The 19,284-nt window shown below is 35.5% G+C and overlaps 1 protein-coding gene and 1 pseudogene across 1 annotated transcript; one reads left to right on the top strand and one right to left on the bottom strand.

Moving 5' to 3' along the window:
* The first annotated feature begins 1,128 nt into the window (after positions 1-1,128).
* Positions 1,129-4,263, top strand: LOC104220905 (12-oxophytodienoate reductase 1-like; annotated as a pseudogene).
* Positions 4,264-6,596: 2,333 nt separating this feature from the next.
* On the bottom strand, positions 6,597-17,856 carry LOC104220904 (suppressor of mec-8 and unc-52 protein homolog 1-like). The gene is made up of 16 exons (XM_009771870.2): positions 17,646-17,856; positions 17,346-17,556; positions 15,287-15,439; positions 14,848-14,896; positions 14,096-14,179; positions 13,224-13,327; positions 10,816-10,902; positions 10,690-10,743; positions 10,315-10,410; positions 9,532-9,659; positions 9,153-9,279; positions 8,970-9,029; positions 8,744-8,851; positions 7,641-7,741; positions 7,214-7,265; positions 6,597-7,033 (listed from the first exon to the last, which is right to left on the bottom strand). The coding sequence occupies exons 1-16, from the start codon at positions 17,675-17,677 to the stop codon at positions 6,935-6,937; spliced, it is 1,545 nt and encodes a 514-aa protein (XP_009770172.1). The 5' UTR covers positions 17,678-17,856; the 3' UTR covers positions 6,597-6,934.
* Between the last annotated feature and the right edge of the window lie 1,428 nt (positions 17,857-19,284).

Consider the following 19,284-nt stretch of genomic DNA (forward strand, 5'->3'; position numbering starts at 1 on the left):
TTAGCAATCATAGGTAATTCGAATTACTATGTGGAATCGAATATCAATAGAATTGGTGAACCACAACCCGGGAATACTATCTGAAGTCGAATTCGTAAATAATTATTTCCTTGTTTGTTTGATTGTTATTACTTATCAATTTTTGCAATAGTGATTATTAACGCACCTTCAACTTCATAACCTTTAATGAATAAGAAATTCTAGTTTGCCTAGTAAGCAGTTAACGGCAAGTCTCTATGGATTCGACATCCAATTCTAAGTCACTTTAGTATTTATTGACCATGTATACTTGTGTGCTTTAGATAGACAAGTTTTTGACGTTATTGCCGGGATTTAGAAATTAATTGCTTTTCTATGTTGAGCTTTTATCTGATATTTGTTTAAGTTTTAATTTTAATTCGTCTTTATTTGTGGCATCTCCAGTATTGATTCTTGAAGACCGACTTGAAGAGTTCGACCCCGAGCACGGAATAGCTTTCAGAAGCGGTTCAGAGAGGCTAAAAGAACATGTGATCTTAAGGACCCGTTCAACTACCTGTAAAGATGGTACAGAACGTGGAACATGTTGTGTGATTGAGGTTGCCAGATCTAACATTGAGAACATGACCAATCCCGGGCCACTTTGAACTTAAGGAGAATACGGTACAGTTGTGCATGGCTGTAGAAACCCCCCCAAATTGAATTGAAAGAAACGAATGTGACCATATCCAATTTATTTGTAATCACATCAATTTTTTCTATTTTCAAAATCGAATAATAAGAAGTCAAAATGAAATTTGGTAAAAATGAATTGGACCGAACAATGAACATCACTGATTGCGCTGGGAGATAACATTGGGAAAATTTTATTTTGTATTTCATACAATTGTCAGTTGTATAAGATAACTTTTTTGTCTTACAGTTTTGTGGACCCAGAAGTACAAGATTAGGGTCCATAAATTTATAAGACAAAAAAAAGCCTCATACAGCTAGCGCAAATTGGACGAGACACGAAATAAAACTTCTCAATATTATTGGTTCCAACACCAGCTTCATTTAAATTTTTTTTAAAAAAATTAAACAGAGAGATCACCAGTCACGTGAACTTTTTCTTTTTTCTTTATCTGTGAAGAAAGTGTAGAGTCAAAGTGAATGCAACAAAAGTTAAAAAAGAAAAAAAAAAGGAGAACGGCCATTAAAACAGAACAACAATGAATGTAACAAGAAAATACCCAAAATGGAAAACAATGCTGCTGAAGGCAAACAACAAGACATTCCTCTACTGACTCCTTATACAATGGGAATTTTTCAGTTATCTCATAGGTATTCTTCTTCCAGATCAATTCTCCTTTTCTTCATTTTTTTAGGTTCATCATTTGAATTTTGATGTTTGATTCTTCCTGATTATTCATATTGGGAGATGCCCATATGGTTATGTTGTTCATCTTTTTGCTGTTAAAGGTTTCTGATTTCTGCAAATTAAAAGATACATATATGAGATTTAGAAGCAACTTCACTAGGTGTCGTCCAGAATACTAGCTGACCCGCACCCAAGGGTGTGGCCTAGTGTTCGATGAAGTATGTTTAGAACTATGAGGTTTTAGGTTCGATTCCTAGCAGAGATAAATAACACTAGATGTTTTGGTCCATCTTTCCAAGCCTTGGTAGATACAGTTATTTGCACGGAAACCACGGTTATAAAAAAAAATACTAGCTGACCCCAACCGCCCAAAAAAAAAAAAAAAAAAAAAAAAAGAAAGAAGTAGCAACTTTTATTAACCCCCTCTTTAATTTGGTTAAAACTTGAAATACAATTGCAACTAATGGAGATGAACTTCTGTTCCATTAGCTTTTTTGTTCTGGTGATGAGTTTTATATTTGATGCTTAGCTGATATTCCCAATTGATTCAAATTCTTGATGAGCGAGTGCAGAGTACAGACAGTGGCAGTGAACCAGTTACTTATGTCCCAGCCATCATCTAAAACTTCAAGCGAATTGAATTTACTTGTGTTAATATATTGATAATTATCTCATCCTTATTTGCAATTCATTTTAGCATTGAGTTTAGACATCCTATGATTGCATAGTCCTAAACATATGATGGTTAAAGATGGAAACTGGTACTTATTGCACTCTTAATGTTTTTCAGGGTTGTATTGGCACCATTGACAAGGCAGAGATCTTATGGCAATGTTCCTCAGCCACATGCTATCCTTCATTACTCACAAAGAACAACAAAAGGGGGTCTTCTAATTGCAGAGGCCACAGGAATATCTGACACTGCCCAAGGGTAACTTCATAGTTGTAGTTACTAACAAATACACTTTCTAAATACTGCTAAAATGTCTTTTTATTGAAGGTACAAAGATACACCTGGTATATGGACAAAGGAGCAAGTTGAGGCCTGGAAACCAATTGTTAATGCAGTCCATGCCAAAGGAGGAATCTTTTTTTGCCAAATTTGGCATGGTGGGAGAGTTTCCCATAAAGGTAACTGACTTTGCTACCAATCATTTTATCAAATCATATTTGAAGCTTTGAGATAACTGTCTCACTAAATGTAAACTTATGTGCTTCTTAATTGACTCCTTTTGTTCAGATTTTCAGCCCAATGGATAGGCTCCTATTTCCTGCACAGACAAACCATTAACACCTCAAATTCGTGCCAATGGTGTGGATGTTGCACAATATACACCACCACGGCGGTTGATGACAGATGAAATTCCTCAGATTGTCAACGATTTTCGGCTTGCTGCTAGAAATGCCATTGAAGCTGGTAAGAGACTTGACCACTTTTTGGAAAGCTGCTTCAGTCTGAAATTCTGGACTGGAAAATGGTTGCAACATATTTTGCTACGTTACTGCTTGAATAATTCCGCTGACTCATATGATGTGTAGCGGATAAAAAGTTTCCATTTGGTGAACTTGGTAAAACAGGATGAACTTCCGACATGTTTTATGTAGGAAGAGGTTATCTTTTCTTCAAATATGTAAAATCCTTATATGTAGAGTCTGCTTCACATATCGTTCAGCTGGCGCAACTTACTATATCTGAACATTTGATTAGAACTTTTGCTATAAACAACAATGTAGTGTGCGTGAACACTGTGACACGCACGGTCTAAATGGCTCTTCAGAATGACCAGAATGTCTCACTTTTCAGTTATCTCCATTATGGTTTCCTAAGAATCAGGAGAATTTTTTTTAGGTATAGACGTTTCACGGAAATTTTAAATATTGCAGAGCATTTTCTGATATAGGTGCTTTGTTAGATTGATTACATGGTGAGTTGTTAGTTGTGATGTATACTCCTTGCTTTGGTTATCTGTCCCTGTGCTGTCACATCAGTATTGTCGTCAAATTAACACCCTCCCTTGAACTAACTTCGCTTATATTTGTAGGATTTGATGGGGTTGAGATCCATGGAGCTCATGGCTATCTAATCGACCAGTTTATGAAAGACCAAGTCAATGATCGAACTGACCATTATGGAGGGTCTTTAGAGAACCGTTGTAGATTTGCTCTAGAAATAGTTGAAGCGGTTGGAAATGAGATAGGAGCTGACGGAGTTGGAATAAGGCTTTCACCATTTGCAAGCTACATGGAATCAGGAGACTCAAACCCGAGCGCTTTGGGACTTTACATGGCTGAATCCTTGAATAAGTATGGCATTGCTTACTGCCACATGGTTGAGCCAAGGATGAAAACAGTTGGGGAAAAAGTTGAATGTACTGAAAGCCTTGTACCAATGAGGAAGGCATTCAAAGTTACTTTTATGGTAGCGGTGGTTATGATCAAGGAGAAGGAAACGAAGCTGTGGTTGAAGACCGAGCTGATCTTGTTGCGTATGGACGTCAATTCTTAGCCAATCCAGATTTACCAAGGCGATTTGAGCTCGATGCTCCTCTCAACAAGTATAACAGGGATACATTCTATACATCTGATCCTGTTGTTGGCTATACTGACTATCCATTTCTGGAAACCACAGCATGATGTCAAGGAAGCATCGGATACGTTCTTTCTTTCTTTCTTTTTTTGTTTTATTTTTGTTGTTGGAGAGAGGGTTCGCCAGATGCTTCATATGTCTCACATAAAAAGTGATCTATCAATAAAGATCACTAGCATTTTATGCACTTGACTTATGTATGTTTTTTACATGTTTCCTCTCATGTGTTTTATCTTTTCTATCGAGAGAGAACTTATAACCAACTCAACTCCAACACTAATTCGACTCTGAACGAATGTACGTATTAAATAAATAGTATTCCCTCCGTTTCAATTTATGTGAACTTATTTCCTTTTTAGTCCGTGCCAAAAAGAATGACCCCTTTCCTTATTTGGAAACAATTTACCTTTACACAATGATTTATAGCCACACAAAATATATGTGTCTCATTTTACACCACAAGATCAAAAGTCTCTCTCTTTTTTTAAACTCCGTACTCAGTCAAATGGGTTCACATAAATTGAAACGGAGGGGTAAGAGAGAAACCTAATTGCCCTAGCTCAAGTGGCAAAGGATGGTGGATTTGTGTCTTAGGGTTACAGGTTCAAGGCCCCACACCATGTAAAACAAAGCCTGGTATTTAAGTGGAAAAGGGTAGAGGGGCGTGCCCATTATTCACCGAGTTTCGAAGGCTCCGGTTGGTCCAAAAGATCGGCCCCAAACGAATTTCTCGGTCATCAAAAAAAAAAAAAGACCTACTTATGCTCCAAATTTACTCAAAATAAAGAATGGAAGGTGTACTCTTTAAGTTCAAGGAATGGAAGGTATACTCTTAAGAGAGAACTTATAATCATGTCTCCCATCATTCATTATCTCCGAACTAGGGGTGTGCATTCGATTTATCGATTCGATTTTGATCCTTATCGATAATTACTTATCGATTATCGATTTGTACATATGCTTATCGTTATCGTTTCAATAAGGTTTCGATTTTTTCGATTTCGATTTATCGATTTTGGGAGCTTATCGATTCGGTTATCGATTACACCAATAAGAAAATTTGCGGGATTCCACGAAAAGTATATCGCTATAAACGCACCTAACTAATATGGACAGAAAGAAGCTAAAATAAGCCGAACACCGTTTATAACATAAAAATTGTGTCAACAAGCACATGCAACAAAACTAAAGTAAGGGATCAAATGTATGTCATCAACACTCCAACGGTATAAAAAAAAAAAATACATCATCACGGCTAATTCTGTTTTCCATTAATTTGAACTTCATTCTCTTGATCTTTAAATATGATCATTCCTTAAATGTGGTAGAGGAAATAATAGAGTTAGGGACTTAGGATAAAGGAAAGGGTATTATAGAATAAGGGTAAAAAAAAATATTTTTTTTTGTCTTTTTAGTATATCTTATGGGTGACGCATTCTATATAGATTAAGGAAAATGATATTGTATAGCCGCTTTCAAAATAGTAGCGGAATATATATATATATTCTGTATGTTATATTAAAAAATTATAGTAAAAATTTTATACACTTTTTCTGCTACCAAATATCTTGCGTAGGCTAAAAGTGATAATACCCCTATAGATTAGCTATAAGATATTTGTGATAAATTAATTAATCTACACAAATAGGTAACAAGTGTCTACACTAGGGGTGTGCATTCGATTTATCGATTCGATTTTGACCCTTATCGATAATTACTTATCGATTATCGATTTGTACATATGCTTATCGTTATCGTTTCAATAAGGTTTCGATTTTTTTGATTTCGATTTCGATAACAAATAATCGATTCGATTTATGGATAAACCGATTCGAATGCACACCCCTACTCCAAACATTTTGTTTCTTGTGTTGATGGGGCAGGAGAACCTTGCCCCATCACCCAACATGGAGGAATTGAGTGGGATTTCACTTATATGTGGATTGAGTATTATTAGTGTTAATGTGAGGAAAATGAAAATAATGGTCCACCTTGCTTACCATCTTTTGCGCAGAAAAAAGCCAGTGGAAATGTAATATTAAAATATGTCCTGATTTTTATGTTGGTTGTCTTTTCTTTCCAATTAAAGGTTCATTTTTATGTTGCCATAACCTGATTTATTTATTTTTTCCATCTCTTACTGATTGCTGTAACGACCCTTGGTTAATTCATCACAATTGTTACTTGTATATCTCTCCAAATGGGTAAGTTACTGTTCTGATGCACCAGGAACTCTAAATTCGAAATTTAGTTTTGATAACATCCCTCCATAAGTTCTCCTGGCCACTCCCTAACCTATATAGCCATTCAAATTGAAGGCATTTACTCTATTTGTATAATTTTCAGAAACCACTAATGCTTATTATGCAGTTCTCTTACCATTAGAGAATCTCCTGTTATACCTCGCAGAAATCAGAAACAACTAATGCTCATTATGCAGACTTTTAACCTAAGAGAGTATCCTGTGTAGGTGGTGTCATTGCACTATATGCAAATTAAAATACAGAAACAATTACGCCTCAGCCCCAAACTAATCGAGGCCGGCTATATGAATCATCGGCATCCATGTTTCTCTGTTAAAAGACCCATCTAAAAATTCGATATTCAGTTCTTTAAAACAACATATTAGAACCTGACAACATCTGCTAATAAAAATAATAAACAATTAAAAGGGGCAGATCGTCAGTCACTATTTTACTTCACAAGTCTAGGATTTGATACAGATATTTAAACTTCTTCAATACTCAATGAATTCAAACTTTTAATATCCCGAGTAATCTGAGAATCTAAGAATTAATAGACTAAAATTCAACAAGTAGGAGATAAATTACATAGGATACAAAAGCTGGATAAATCAGATCCCACTAACAAACCGATACGATCCCCGAAATACACCCCAAATAAAATTGTGGCATCCACCTCCGAGGCAAGGCAAGATATCCAACAAACAATTAACCTTACTGTCGAAAATATTGCTTTTCTGCAAACTTCAACAAGGCAAAGACTGGCTAAGGCTTCCATAGTTTCATAGTGCAGTCTTCTCCATATGTGGCGACAAGGTTTATATGAGGATGGTGTGTAATACCAATAACTTCCTTTTCATGTACCTGCCAGAATGCAGAGAGTATAATGTTCAATCACTTCAATCTCTCCCCAACGAAAATGAGAATGCAAGTCTTAGAACCAATGCAAAGCCATATTTTCACATAGTATGCCAATAAAAGCATTAATAAAAACAACGAATAACACATGGTAGATACAAACTTAACCTCAGCATAAAAGCTTACCTTCATCAGATGCTCCAGTTTGCCTGATTGAAAACCAAAGCAGTACAAATTTCTGTCGAAATGTATAAAACACCTCATTAACCCAAGATTTTTTCAATACAAAGTTCATAGGTATAATAGAAAGCACTTCATCAAGTTCATATAACTGATATACACATTGACGGTTAGAAAGAAAGGAAAAAGAAATATATCGGAACTCTACAACTAGCGAGGAATTTTATAAGTAGCTCGAAGACAGCAAAGGAGTTTCACATTAATTCCTTAGACTGCACATATATAATCCACCAGCTAAACTTAGTTGTAAAGACAACTCCAGATAAGAGGTCCTTGAAGTTTTAATGTAATAGAAGCAGGATGAGAAATTCACCATCTAATACCATTGGTACTCAAATTGCAATAGTGCGAAGGACTTAAATTTTGGTCATACCTGTCTTCACCAACAGAGTAAATCCATTCACCTTTTGGTGATAGACAAGCAGCGAGAAAATCTCCACCTTCTCTTTTACCAGATGAGAAACTTTTAACAACCTACATCCAAAAATTGCAGAAGATTAACTCATGCACAGTTTGAGCTCTCTAAAATTCTGCAATGTGCAATCATTTAATCTACTATAATTTTCTGATAAGTACATTGACCATTATAATTACCTTATTTAACTTTTTATTAATAAGAATTAGTTCCATTTCTACAAGAACGTGTGCCTGATTGTTGGAAAACCCATTTTTCACCACTCTAGTCTGTTTCCAACAAAATTTAGAGAGAATCTCCGGATATTATTGATGCCAGCTCAACTACAATGCATAATTTGAATACTATTGTACTCATCCCACTTCCCTCTCCGTCTTTCATATAAAGTGCGAAAGGTGACGCTGCAAACAAATTCTTTTTGCTTCTATCAACACACACAGAGAGACGCATAACATTCACATGTACATAAAACTTCAGGAGATATTTAAATCATTACAATTCTTTTATCGTCATTCAGCCTATATGCATTTGGTCTTTTTGTAACCCAAAACCAACTACTATCCACACTTAAAAGCAAACCATGACAAAGTAGAATCCAGCAAACTTTGGAAGTTGTCACTTGTCAGATATGGTTTACAGGGAGAGTTGCTCAAAATATAAGCAAAAGGCCCAATATATTGTACAACACCAGACCATACTCAACCGTGAGCATAGACCTTACCCCCCAATAACACTGGTCTTGCTAGTCATTAAACCACCGGAGCATCATTAGTTTCAACAGAAATACGAATTAATGAAGTTCTCAGGAGGCATTATTAGTTTCAAGGAAATACAAATGCAATTTTAGCACTAATGATTTCCCTGAAGTTTGTAAAAACACTTAAACAATATGCACTAATCACGTAAAATTCCTCAAAAATAACAATTAAAATATTCAGCATAATATACAACCCGCTTTTCATCTACCCTGTAACGTATAGGCAAAGTAATTAGTAATTACATATAATTAAACTACCAACAAAATAGAGCGGAGATTACAACACTAACGCAACTATGATTACCTGTCCTTGAAGTGTCATGAGATAAATAGATGATGTCTTGTTACACACAATAATGTGGTCAGTATTCTTAGGGAAAAGATGGACAGAGTTCACAGATGCATCACCGCCCTGCAGAGGCAAAGATGGAAGCCACAAACGAGTTCAAAAACAATATTTCATGTAAGCATCCTCCGAAAATTAAAAAAACCAAGAAAAAGATAGTAATGCCCCTAAGAGAGTTGAATACCCTTAATGGAGGTGGCGGTCTAAATGTTTGTAGACACTCGGTTGTTTTCGAATCCCAGACCTGTTGTAGGTATCCCAGACAAATTACGGTCAAAGAACTATGTAGATATCGAAAGAATCTTAATGCAGATAACTACAACACACTTGTGTCTCAATCACGAGTTCTAGGTTGCAAGTAACTTACCTTCACTGAGCCATCACTAGATGCGGTAATGACTCGAGATCCATCACTAGTAAAGATAGCGTCATTAACATAAGACGAGTGGCCGCGAAATTCTTTTAACAACTTTCCTGACTTCAGACCGTGAATTCTATTTGATAAAGCAAAGAGATATCAGAGAATGAAAGACATGCATCTCCCAATCAAGACTGACAGCAATTAATTTCTATTAAAGGAGCCCTTATCCTTTTCTTTTATTTCCCTCCACCAGTTTGCAGGAAGATAAAAGAAGGGGGTGATTGCATCTCTGAGGATATCTTTTAAGAGAAGAAGATCTCAGTGACGAACATCCACTCACAGACATGCCATCAAAACAACAAAAAATGTAATAATAAAAAATAACCTTGCTGTGCTGTCAAATGACGTGCTTAAGATCTGAGTTCCATCTCGAGAGAAGGCTATACTGGTGACACCCTGAGAGTGTGCACGTTCAAGACGGCGCAAGCACTGACCCGTCCTTATGCGCCAAACCTATCATGACAGTATCAATGTAGAAACATCAGATATCAATAATCAGAGTTAAGATAACATATAATACCAAAAGTGCAAAGGGAAGCAGCAGGTGCAATAGCAAACACCGAGAGTGCTCACGAATGCTCTGTGCACAGCCCCAGTGACGAATCCTTTTGCCTCTTTTTTTTTTTACTTTTTGACAGAGCAATTGCCTGAGCAGGTCATGATCACTTCCCATGGCAAATGAAAAGATAATAAACAACTTTCAACTCTACCCTAAATAATCATGTTAGGTCAAACTGGGATAACAAATAGAACAGCTTGAGTACTTTCTATTGCTAATTCTCACACGTTCAGACCATTGGAATATGTTCTTGGTATGCACTGGAGTCAACTTAATACATCAGACTTGGGATGGATCTCTTCTTTGTGAGTTGAAAAGTTTGTCCCCAAGTACTGAAACTATTTGAAGTGAGGCAACATAGAAATCCAAAAATACATGCATCTCTACAATGCAACTGCTCTAGAAGAAGAGACAGAAGGGGCAAGGAACCAGTGATACCAAATTTAAGACTGGTAGATCATGCCAAGCTCTTCAGACTCGCTTCAGAAAAAGTTGCAGAGAAAATAATTAAAAAAAAAAAAACAGATAGGTATCAAATTAAACGCTTACCTTTATTTTTCCATCTTGAGACCCAGATGCAAGCATTTCCGAGTCTCTGCTGAAATCAACACAAAGGACAGCATCATCATGCATCATAAAGGTTTCCTACAGAATATGCAGCACGTCAGCAAATATAAAGTGCCTTACAAGCATGAACAACACAAGTTCGAAAATAGCTAATACAAATTTGAGTCCATTTACTATCCAGGTCCTCTTTTCAGAAATCATTCAACCTTCTTCAGGAAAGCTTCCATCAAAGATTTTTTAAGCACCAAAAGTAATATGCAGGCGTGACAGTGACCATGGCAGATTAGTTTACTTCCCAGAAAATAAGGACAACTCAGAAAACCAAGTACATACACAAAGATATAAATAGGAACTCACATCAGCCTGGTACTGGAGATCCTTCTTCAGTTTTCCACTTATGTGGTCCCAAACCTGGTGGACGGATGATAAAACTGAGTTAACTCCCATTATCAACAAAGAAAACGAAGTTGTAGACTTGCATACCTCAATAAATCCATCAACTGAACATGAGACAAGGAATTGTCCGTCTGGTGAGAACCTAGCACACTCTGGGTGACTTTTCTTCCCGAACTGCAGGCAAAACAAAACTAGTAAAATAAACATTTTATTGGATTTGAATCCCTACCCTCACCTTAAAGAAAAGGAGAAAAGGTTGAACGTTATGATATATTCAAAGAAATTAGTTAAAAAACATCAGGAGTGTGCAACCACCATAACAATGCAAAAGGACAAAGCAATGATTCTGAAAGTTTATTTATCTGTACATATGAGAAACTATAACATATTCCTATTCCATGTGCATGACAATTGTTTCATGCAGTCAACAAAAAAGACGGCCCCAGGAGTTCATTGGTCTACTTTATACTATCTTTGCGAAAGATAAAAAGAAGTTGGAACCTAAACGTGAAAAATAAGCGTGACTGCGTCAGGAAAGCTAGACTATCAGGCACAAATAAGCAGCTATAGTTTTGAAGGCAACCTCACTGACTGCCAGATAACTAAAGCATGGCAAATGAGAAGAAAACTTTCTCAAGCTATTTTATGTTATTCCTTTATCATGTCTATTTATAAATATACAAGTATGACTTACAACAAAGAAAATTGTCAACTTCATGAAACCTCCTGCTCATCTGGAAATGCAAGAAGAAAGATTCTAAGGTTTTGCCTCTTGTACTTATTTTTTTTACAAAGGAAAGAAAAACAAAAAGATCCATGTACCCAACTGCTACATACAGACAAGAATTTTCTGCTTTGCAAGTTAACAAATTCAAGGGAAACAATAAGAGCCATCCACTCCGCACAAAAATTGGATAGTATCCTTTGAAAATTCTGAAATTTTGCATTTATTCTATTTCTCCCAATGGCAGAGGCGGATCCAGGATTTAAATTTGATATGTTCGACCTTTAAAGTTCTTAGCACTAAACTCATTGTACTATTATGGGTTCAGATCTAAAATTTGTTGAAATTTTAGTGGGTTTTCACAGATATCTCATCGGTCTGCGTCAGAAGTACTGGGCAAATGAACCCGTTGCCTTAGAGCTGCATCAGCCACTGCCCAATGGTCCACTCTCAATATTGCATCTCCTTTATTCAGCGTCTTATAAACTGTTATTTCTTATACAACCTCCTCCATGGCTCCACCCTGCTCCTACTGGATAAGCTAAGCCACCTTAAATATCACCTCACATCTCACATCATGTTTTCCTTGCCTCCAACTGAAGCTGCTAAGTCTAGATTGGGCTTGTACTTCATTATCACAAAGAAATGGTTTTCTCTTTGAGATACATATCAGCTTGCTGCAATAGGATTTTGCATCTTGGACCTCCATTTGTTACTTTTTTTTTTCTACTTTTTTTTAGGTTAGATGAAAAGAGAAAACCCGAGAATGAAAAGAAGAAAACATTGAACTGACGGCATCACCAGAAAATAAAAACAGATGGCTGGAAAATATTTTCAATTTTCATTTTAAGCTCTCCCAAAAAGAATTTTCTCGATTTAAGTAAAACTTGATTAGAGTTCAGATTAAGTTTCTTTCATATACGTCATTATTCTGGCCAAACACCATGGAGTAAAACCTGCAAAGACCCTATGGCCTATACGGAAACGCAACCTTGAGAAAAAGAAAAAAAACAGGGAAAAAGATTAGGTAAAATAGCAAGGGTATACATATCTTAATGAGAAGCCAAATGGAATAAGTGCACATCCCCACAGGAAAAAATAAAGGAAAATAAACAATGACAATGATCACAAGAAAAGAGACTCAAGAAAGTACAGCATGACGCTGCTTAACTATTTATTTTGTTAGATGAAGAGAGTGAAATCAAAACATAGGTGGATGGGGAGCTGGGATCAAAGAAGAGACACTCCTTTTTTTTTTAATTGCTGAAGAGCAACAACAACAACTACAACAACAACAACAACAAACCCAGTGTAATTGCTGAAGAACAAACAAAGAAAACTTAAATAAATTGAATTGACCATGTCCTCTATATTTCACATAAGCAATTGTCTGACCACATCTGATCTTCTAGGTTTTAACAGAAAACGAAATGCGAAAAGTAAAACTATAGACCAATCTCTACCGGCAAATTTGCAGAAAGGAAGATAGAAAAATACTCTTTAATACTGAAAACTACAGTAAGTCAGTAATTTCTTTTTGCCCACAATAAATAGAGAGAGCAGTGACGAAAAGCTGATCGTGCAGTGATATCTGAACATACATGCACAGAAACTGAAAGAATGGAACAAATTCCACGGATTTCAGAAAATTTAATCGCAAAACAACATGAGGTATTTGATGAAATCAAATAACCACCAAAACACACAATTGCATGTTTTCATCTAAAAACAAAATGAATTTGACAAGCTGAACTGAGATAATAAAACCAACCTTAATAGTGTGCCCAAGAGTTGTTGGATACATATCTTCTTCATCTTGTTTCATGGCAGCTGTTCCTCGGAATAGGTCAAATTGAGTACCAGGTGGAAGTAGACCTGAAATGAGACGGAAAAAAAAAAAGATATACCCAAAAAGGAGTCATATTGGCATGCTAGTAAAGGAAATTAATTCTAAAGACCGTTTGGATAAAGTGATATTTGCGCCATAGATCAACCACGAAAATCCTAAAATTAAATATGTCACTTAACACAAGATAAAAGAAAAAGTATGATTCTATCCTTGTTTGAGCAACATATGTGCTTTCATCCAGTATTGGTGTGTCAAGATGGGATAAAGTGTGCTAACTGTTTCAAGACAAAAAATTGGCTCTGGCGCTCATGAGCTACTAAAACCATAGGCAAGAAGATGCAGTCTATCAGTTCTCGCACTTTTTGCTGCTCCTTGTGCTGTTTGTTAGAATACTTCTTATTCACTGATATAAGAGACATATATCAATGTTTCAGATCAAAAATTGGTCCTAGGATTTGAAACAAAGAAGGATCTAGAACCCATGAGCTCCTGAGAACTAACACCTGCCTCCCCAAAGTGAAATAAAGAGGCAGAGATTATTCATCAATGATCGATACTGGTGTGTAATGTAGGACCCAAAATTCACCATTCTCGCCAACATATAACAAATAGTTATTTTTGAGGTCATTGATAAAGCCTGTAGTTTGCTCTAACTTAACAAATGCAAAGTGCTCGTAAGTCGCTTATAAAAAAAAATGCAAAGTGCTTATCAGTCTGATGTTAAATTTCAATCTGAAAAATGTATCCAGTAATATAAAGAGTAGAAAAAATGTATTGATAATTATAAATCTCACCTTGATGCTGCTGCCACTTCAGGGCCTGACCGATCAAAGCCATTAGTCGTGAAGGTGGAACAACAGAAACCTCTTGAGAGAGTGCTGAAATACAGCCAGGGAAAATATATCATAATCCAGAGTACAGATAATAATATGCCTCAGCATATATAAATGACATTATGAAGCTCGCCAGATATTCAAATCCAACATTATCACCTACATTCTCATCCCATTTACCCTCACTTTCACAGCATTTGTGAATTGGTGCAGTTGTACAAATGATAAGAAACAGTAAAAAGTAAGTATTGAAAAATGAAGAGCTACGAGTATGTAACACGGTGCAAATCTAAGTTTGAATTCATTATCAGATGAATCTTAGGATTTGGATACGGATAGGGGTACCCTGTACGGTCCTCATAGATTTGGTCTAGTAGTAAGAGCGCATCGACTAATGTGTAGGTTAGGTGCACGTCACGCGTTCAAACCCCGCAGCAAACCAAAGCTTGGTATTAAATGGAGGGTAGAGGGCGACCCCATTGTCCATCAATTTCAAGCCGTGCAGTAGTGGCCCTCGGAGATATCTCAATTATCAAAAAAGAAAAAAAAGGATATAGGTGTCTTCTGCCACCGTACATTTACCAAGATATATTCTTAAAACTAACTCCTCAGTTTCATGTGGAACAGACCAAAACTGACTGCAAATAATCCTCACTAAATATGTGTACTATCAGGTTTATGTGTAAAGCTGCAGAAACTGAAACAATGGCAACCTTGTGCAATTTGTGCACGCCTCTTTTCTTTGGTTGAATCTGCATAAGCCTGCAGAAATAATATTTGAATGCAACGTCAAAAGCCAGCCTAGCTTGTCCACATGATATTTGAATGGAATATCAAAAGCCAAACTCAGCATATATTCAGGCCAAAGTTAACAAGAACTTTGCGGAGTGGGAACCAACGAATTTAGAGAAGCCTAACACAGTTTTTTCGTAAATATAAGATATTTTTCCCATCACAGAGCAAAGCTACTTGAAAGGAATTGCAAACTAAACTAGAGGACAACCTACGAGGGTATTCAAAAAAACCAAGAATGCTTTTTCTTTCTCTGTATCTTTTTGTTCTTGGTTAAATCTCACCAGTTTACGGCTATGATTCACAGAAGAAAAAAAAGACCATACAACTTTAATCATTTTCTTAGAGAATGATACTAACCTCATGTGGATCAAAGTAAGTCCGGACTAGCAGATGTTCAAGCCTCAGATATCTTTCTGGTTGCTCCTGTTTAATGACACCCATCACGTTTGTTTGTCTTAAAATAGCCCTTGCAGTATCCATCTCCCGAAGTTCAATCATTTCCAAAACTATCTATCAGATAAGGAAAGCAGTTAAGAGCACAATTCGATACCAAAACGAAAGCAAAACAGGTGACTAAGTACTTCAGGAAAAAAAAATAGGCAAGGAAAAGATACACAATTGATGATTTTTTTTCTTATAATCTTCGAAATTGATGTTTTTCCATCATTTTGAAGCTCGTCCTAATTCAGCACCTTACTAGAAGAAGCACGAAGCCAAACTCTAAGTTCTGTCTTGTGCATGTATGCAGCAAAGACTATGTATGAGCCTGATGCCACGTTAGCTGTAGGCATCACAATAAGAAAGAATGGTGCATGCAAAACATTAATTATATGTTTTAAAAAAGCACAAATCCCTTCATTATATTAGAATGTTAAGTGTTGTGGAGAGAGTTATTATGTTAGAAGTGATCACTTCTAGACAAATGTCAAAGTTACATCGTGCTTTACTCTTATAAGTGTCTTATCTTCATCAATTATCGAGTTATCAGTTCACTCTCTACTACTTTCTCACTTGAAAGCATAGTCCATATAATTTTTGACAGACTCTTAACTTCTGCCTACCTGATAGCAAGCTTATGATGTCTGTCCATCTAAGTTTTTCTTTATAGAGTTTTACTATTCTTGCTACTTCCCTGTGCCTGTTACAGTTGGCACTAATCCTATTACAGGAACCATCCAATAGTGCCATGCCTATTTTAACTGACCGTTCTGTGAGCATTACACCTCTTTCTGATGGCTGTTCTGGCAACAATGTCCCTCTTTCAAGTGACAGTGTGCAATATCATGCTTCTTTTCCTGTAACTGTTTGGCAATAGCATGCTCAATTCATGTAACCGTTCGGTGACACCACCACTCTTTGGCAAGTATTCGGCCATTCTTCCAGCTATTCTGGTCATTGTTTTGACCAGTTTTTAGGAAGATATTTTTTTCTCCCAAAAACCTTTCGTGTAACACTATTTATGTAGCTTTCCATGACCATCCACTATTTTGCTGATGGTTTACTTTTCTCTGTTTTCAAAATAAACAAACTCAAGCTAGCTTTCCTACCATTGGGTTTGAGGGGGGGTGTTAGAATATAGGAGTTTCTAAGTTCTTAGATAGATGATGTCCCACATTGAACACATATTATGTGTTATGTTTTTACTTTATAAATAGGTGAGCAGTGAGACGGGTATTCAATAAATTATCAAGCAACCAACATATCTTTCTCTTCCTTTTTCCTCTCAACCCATCTGAGAGGAAAAATTCAATAACAATGAAGAATGTCCGCACACAAAACTGCCATCTTTTACTTTGAATACATGAAATTATAAAACGTATAAGATATCAATAGAGGACCTTCATCTTCACTGTATAAGATATCAATAGAGGACCTTCACCTCTACCTATCCGATGTTTCATCCATTTTAGGTTCTATTAATTGGTAGTTACCGGGTACCAACGTTGGTGGGAGGTAGCAAGATCAGTGGAATAGTCAAGGTGCGGAAGTTAGTGCGGACACCACCATCAAATTTTTTTATATTAATTTTATAACAACTATATTCACAAGGCGTGAACCTAAATGACTATGCATAAATCACTCCTACTTGTGTGTAGAGGGAGGGCAAATAAGAGCAAAGGGGGTTCAATTGAATCCCCTTCATCAAAAAATTATTCTATGCAAATATGGTAAAAAAAAAAAAAAAAATCTGTTAAATTACTATATATAAACTGTTGAATCCCCTTGCATAAGGTAGTGGTAAAGGGGACTTTATCCCCCAAAAAAAAAAGTTAAGGTAATGGTAAAGGGGATTCAAAAATTGATTTAGATCACAAGTTCAAATCTCAACTATAACATTCTACAGTATTTTCTGAATCCCCTTAATAAAAATTACTGGCTCCGTCACTGTTGACAAGATCGTAGAGAAGGTGAATACCTGCTCATACAAATCCTCAAGTATATGTCTAGGAAGCTTAAGTTGAGCAACTTGAGGTAATACTGCATCCCATCTTCCACTATTAATATCAGCAACAAATGTTTCAAGACTATCCACTGTATTCAGTGAAACTTGGCACTCATTTTGTAAAACCTGAAAACTTTGATGCAATGAATTCTCCTTGCAAAATTGAAGAACTATCTTAATCACACTGCAAGCAAAGAAAAACATATAATCATTATATACACAGTGCTCATAAAAACAAAAACATATACTTATATAATTAAAATTGGAACTTACTCTCGAGCTTCGATTTCAAGGGTAGAAGACATAGCTGAGTGTAAAACCCTAATAAAACCCCGCTTAGAAATTAGAATGTAAAACTTGAAAGAAAATTACAACATCTACAGAAGAGAAAGGGCGAGTGCAGGAGAGCGAGGGATTATTGTTTTGAGGCAAGTTTTGTCTCCTATTATAAACTGAAGAAAAGAAAAGGGGAAAATAGTTCCCCAACCCAATTATAATTTCAGTTTCGGTTTTTCTATTTAATTAAACTACGTTCAACCATTTCCTTATATAATTTCAGAAGAGAGAAAGGTTTGATTTCTGTTTGATTTACTTACACGCACTAGTTTCACGAATACTTGTCATATGTTTACCCGTAAAACGATACGAATTTATACATGATTTATAAATAAGTAAATTAATTTAATCCAAAAATAATAGATAAATTAGGTAAAAATATAAAACTTAGCCTTCATATTGAAATGAATCGGCAGATATCTTAGTTCCGGAAGAAGTAAGAAAAATATAAATAAGCAAGAAAGTAAAATGTTATTGAGCTTTTGATAGAGTACACTATAATGTATAATGTATACTTCTTGGAAAATTCCTCTTTACAATGATTATAGAACTTACTATTTATAGTTACACCTAGGTAACAAAGGTCCTATGATCAAGTTCCTCTTTAATGACAATTATGAGGGACATTAAAAAATGTATACTGGTGGACAGTTAATGACATATTCTCTGTAACGTATCATGCATGTAATACTGTAGAATATTCTTCATTGAATGTTATCAGACGACGACATTTATTTTGTCTTTATGAGTATCATTCTCTCTGATGACAAGTGAGATCATTGCCTTCGGGTTTGACTATCTTTTGTCTTTGGCTCCACATATCGCTTTTTCATGCAATCATAAAATATGAACATATTTTACCTCATAGAGTAAGGTAAGTTTATACATTAAGGCTCGGATAGATGGAAGAAATCACCTAGTATTTTTTTTGCCTCTGTTTGATTTAATGCATTAAGAGTATAATATACCAGACATAATTTGTACAATTTTGTTCTTGTTTATAAAGTAAATAAAAAGGATAAAAATTAAACAAAAGTTATTCTGTCTTTTTAAATAATTTATACATAGCTAATTTTTGTTTGAATTATCATAAACATTATGATACGTTGGATTTGTTAGGGATATAGTAGATACGCCCTAGATCCAATATCATATTTGATGATTTGAATATATTTTTGTGAATGTTATTTGATATAAAATATATATGGCATTTGATATTCTTTTATCATTATTATTAATTGCTTGATTTATTTGATAAGGTCCTTGATTAAATTTTGAGACTTGTCATCGTGTTGGAGATCATGATAATGAGAGTAAAGTTTCTTATAATTTAATCTAAATTTGTTCTTGATCGTAGGATTATTAATTTGGACATTAGTAATCCGGTTAGATCCATATTTATGTGATCGTCTTTATGGGATAAAGATTAGTTGATCTCATTAACTAAATTACATAGATAGATGATGCATATAGAGATATGATCATTGAAGCGACTCATTGGATAATTCCTAATGGTTAGAATTACCATAAACTGTCAATAGGATATTCTCTTGAAGAATGTGATGTAAGAGTTTCC

The sequence above is a fragment of the Nicotiana sylvestris genome, chromosome 3 (genome assembly GCF_000393655.2).
Source record: "Nicotiana sylvestris chromosome 3, ASM39365v2, whole genome shotgun sequence".
Lineage (NCBI taxonomy): Eukaryota > Viridiplantae > Streptophyta > Magnoliopsida > Solanales > Solanaceae > Nicotiana > Nicotiana sylvestris.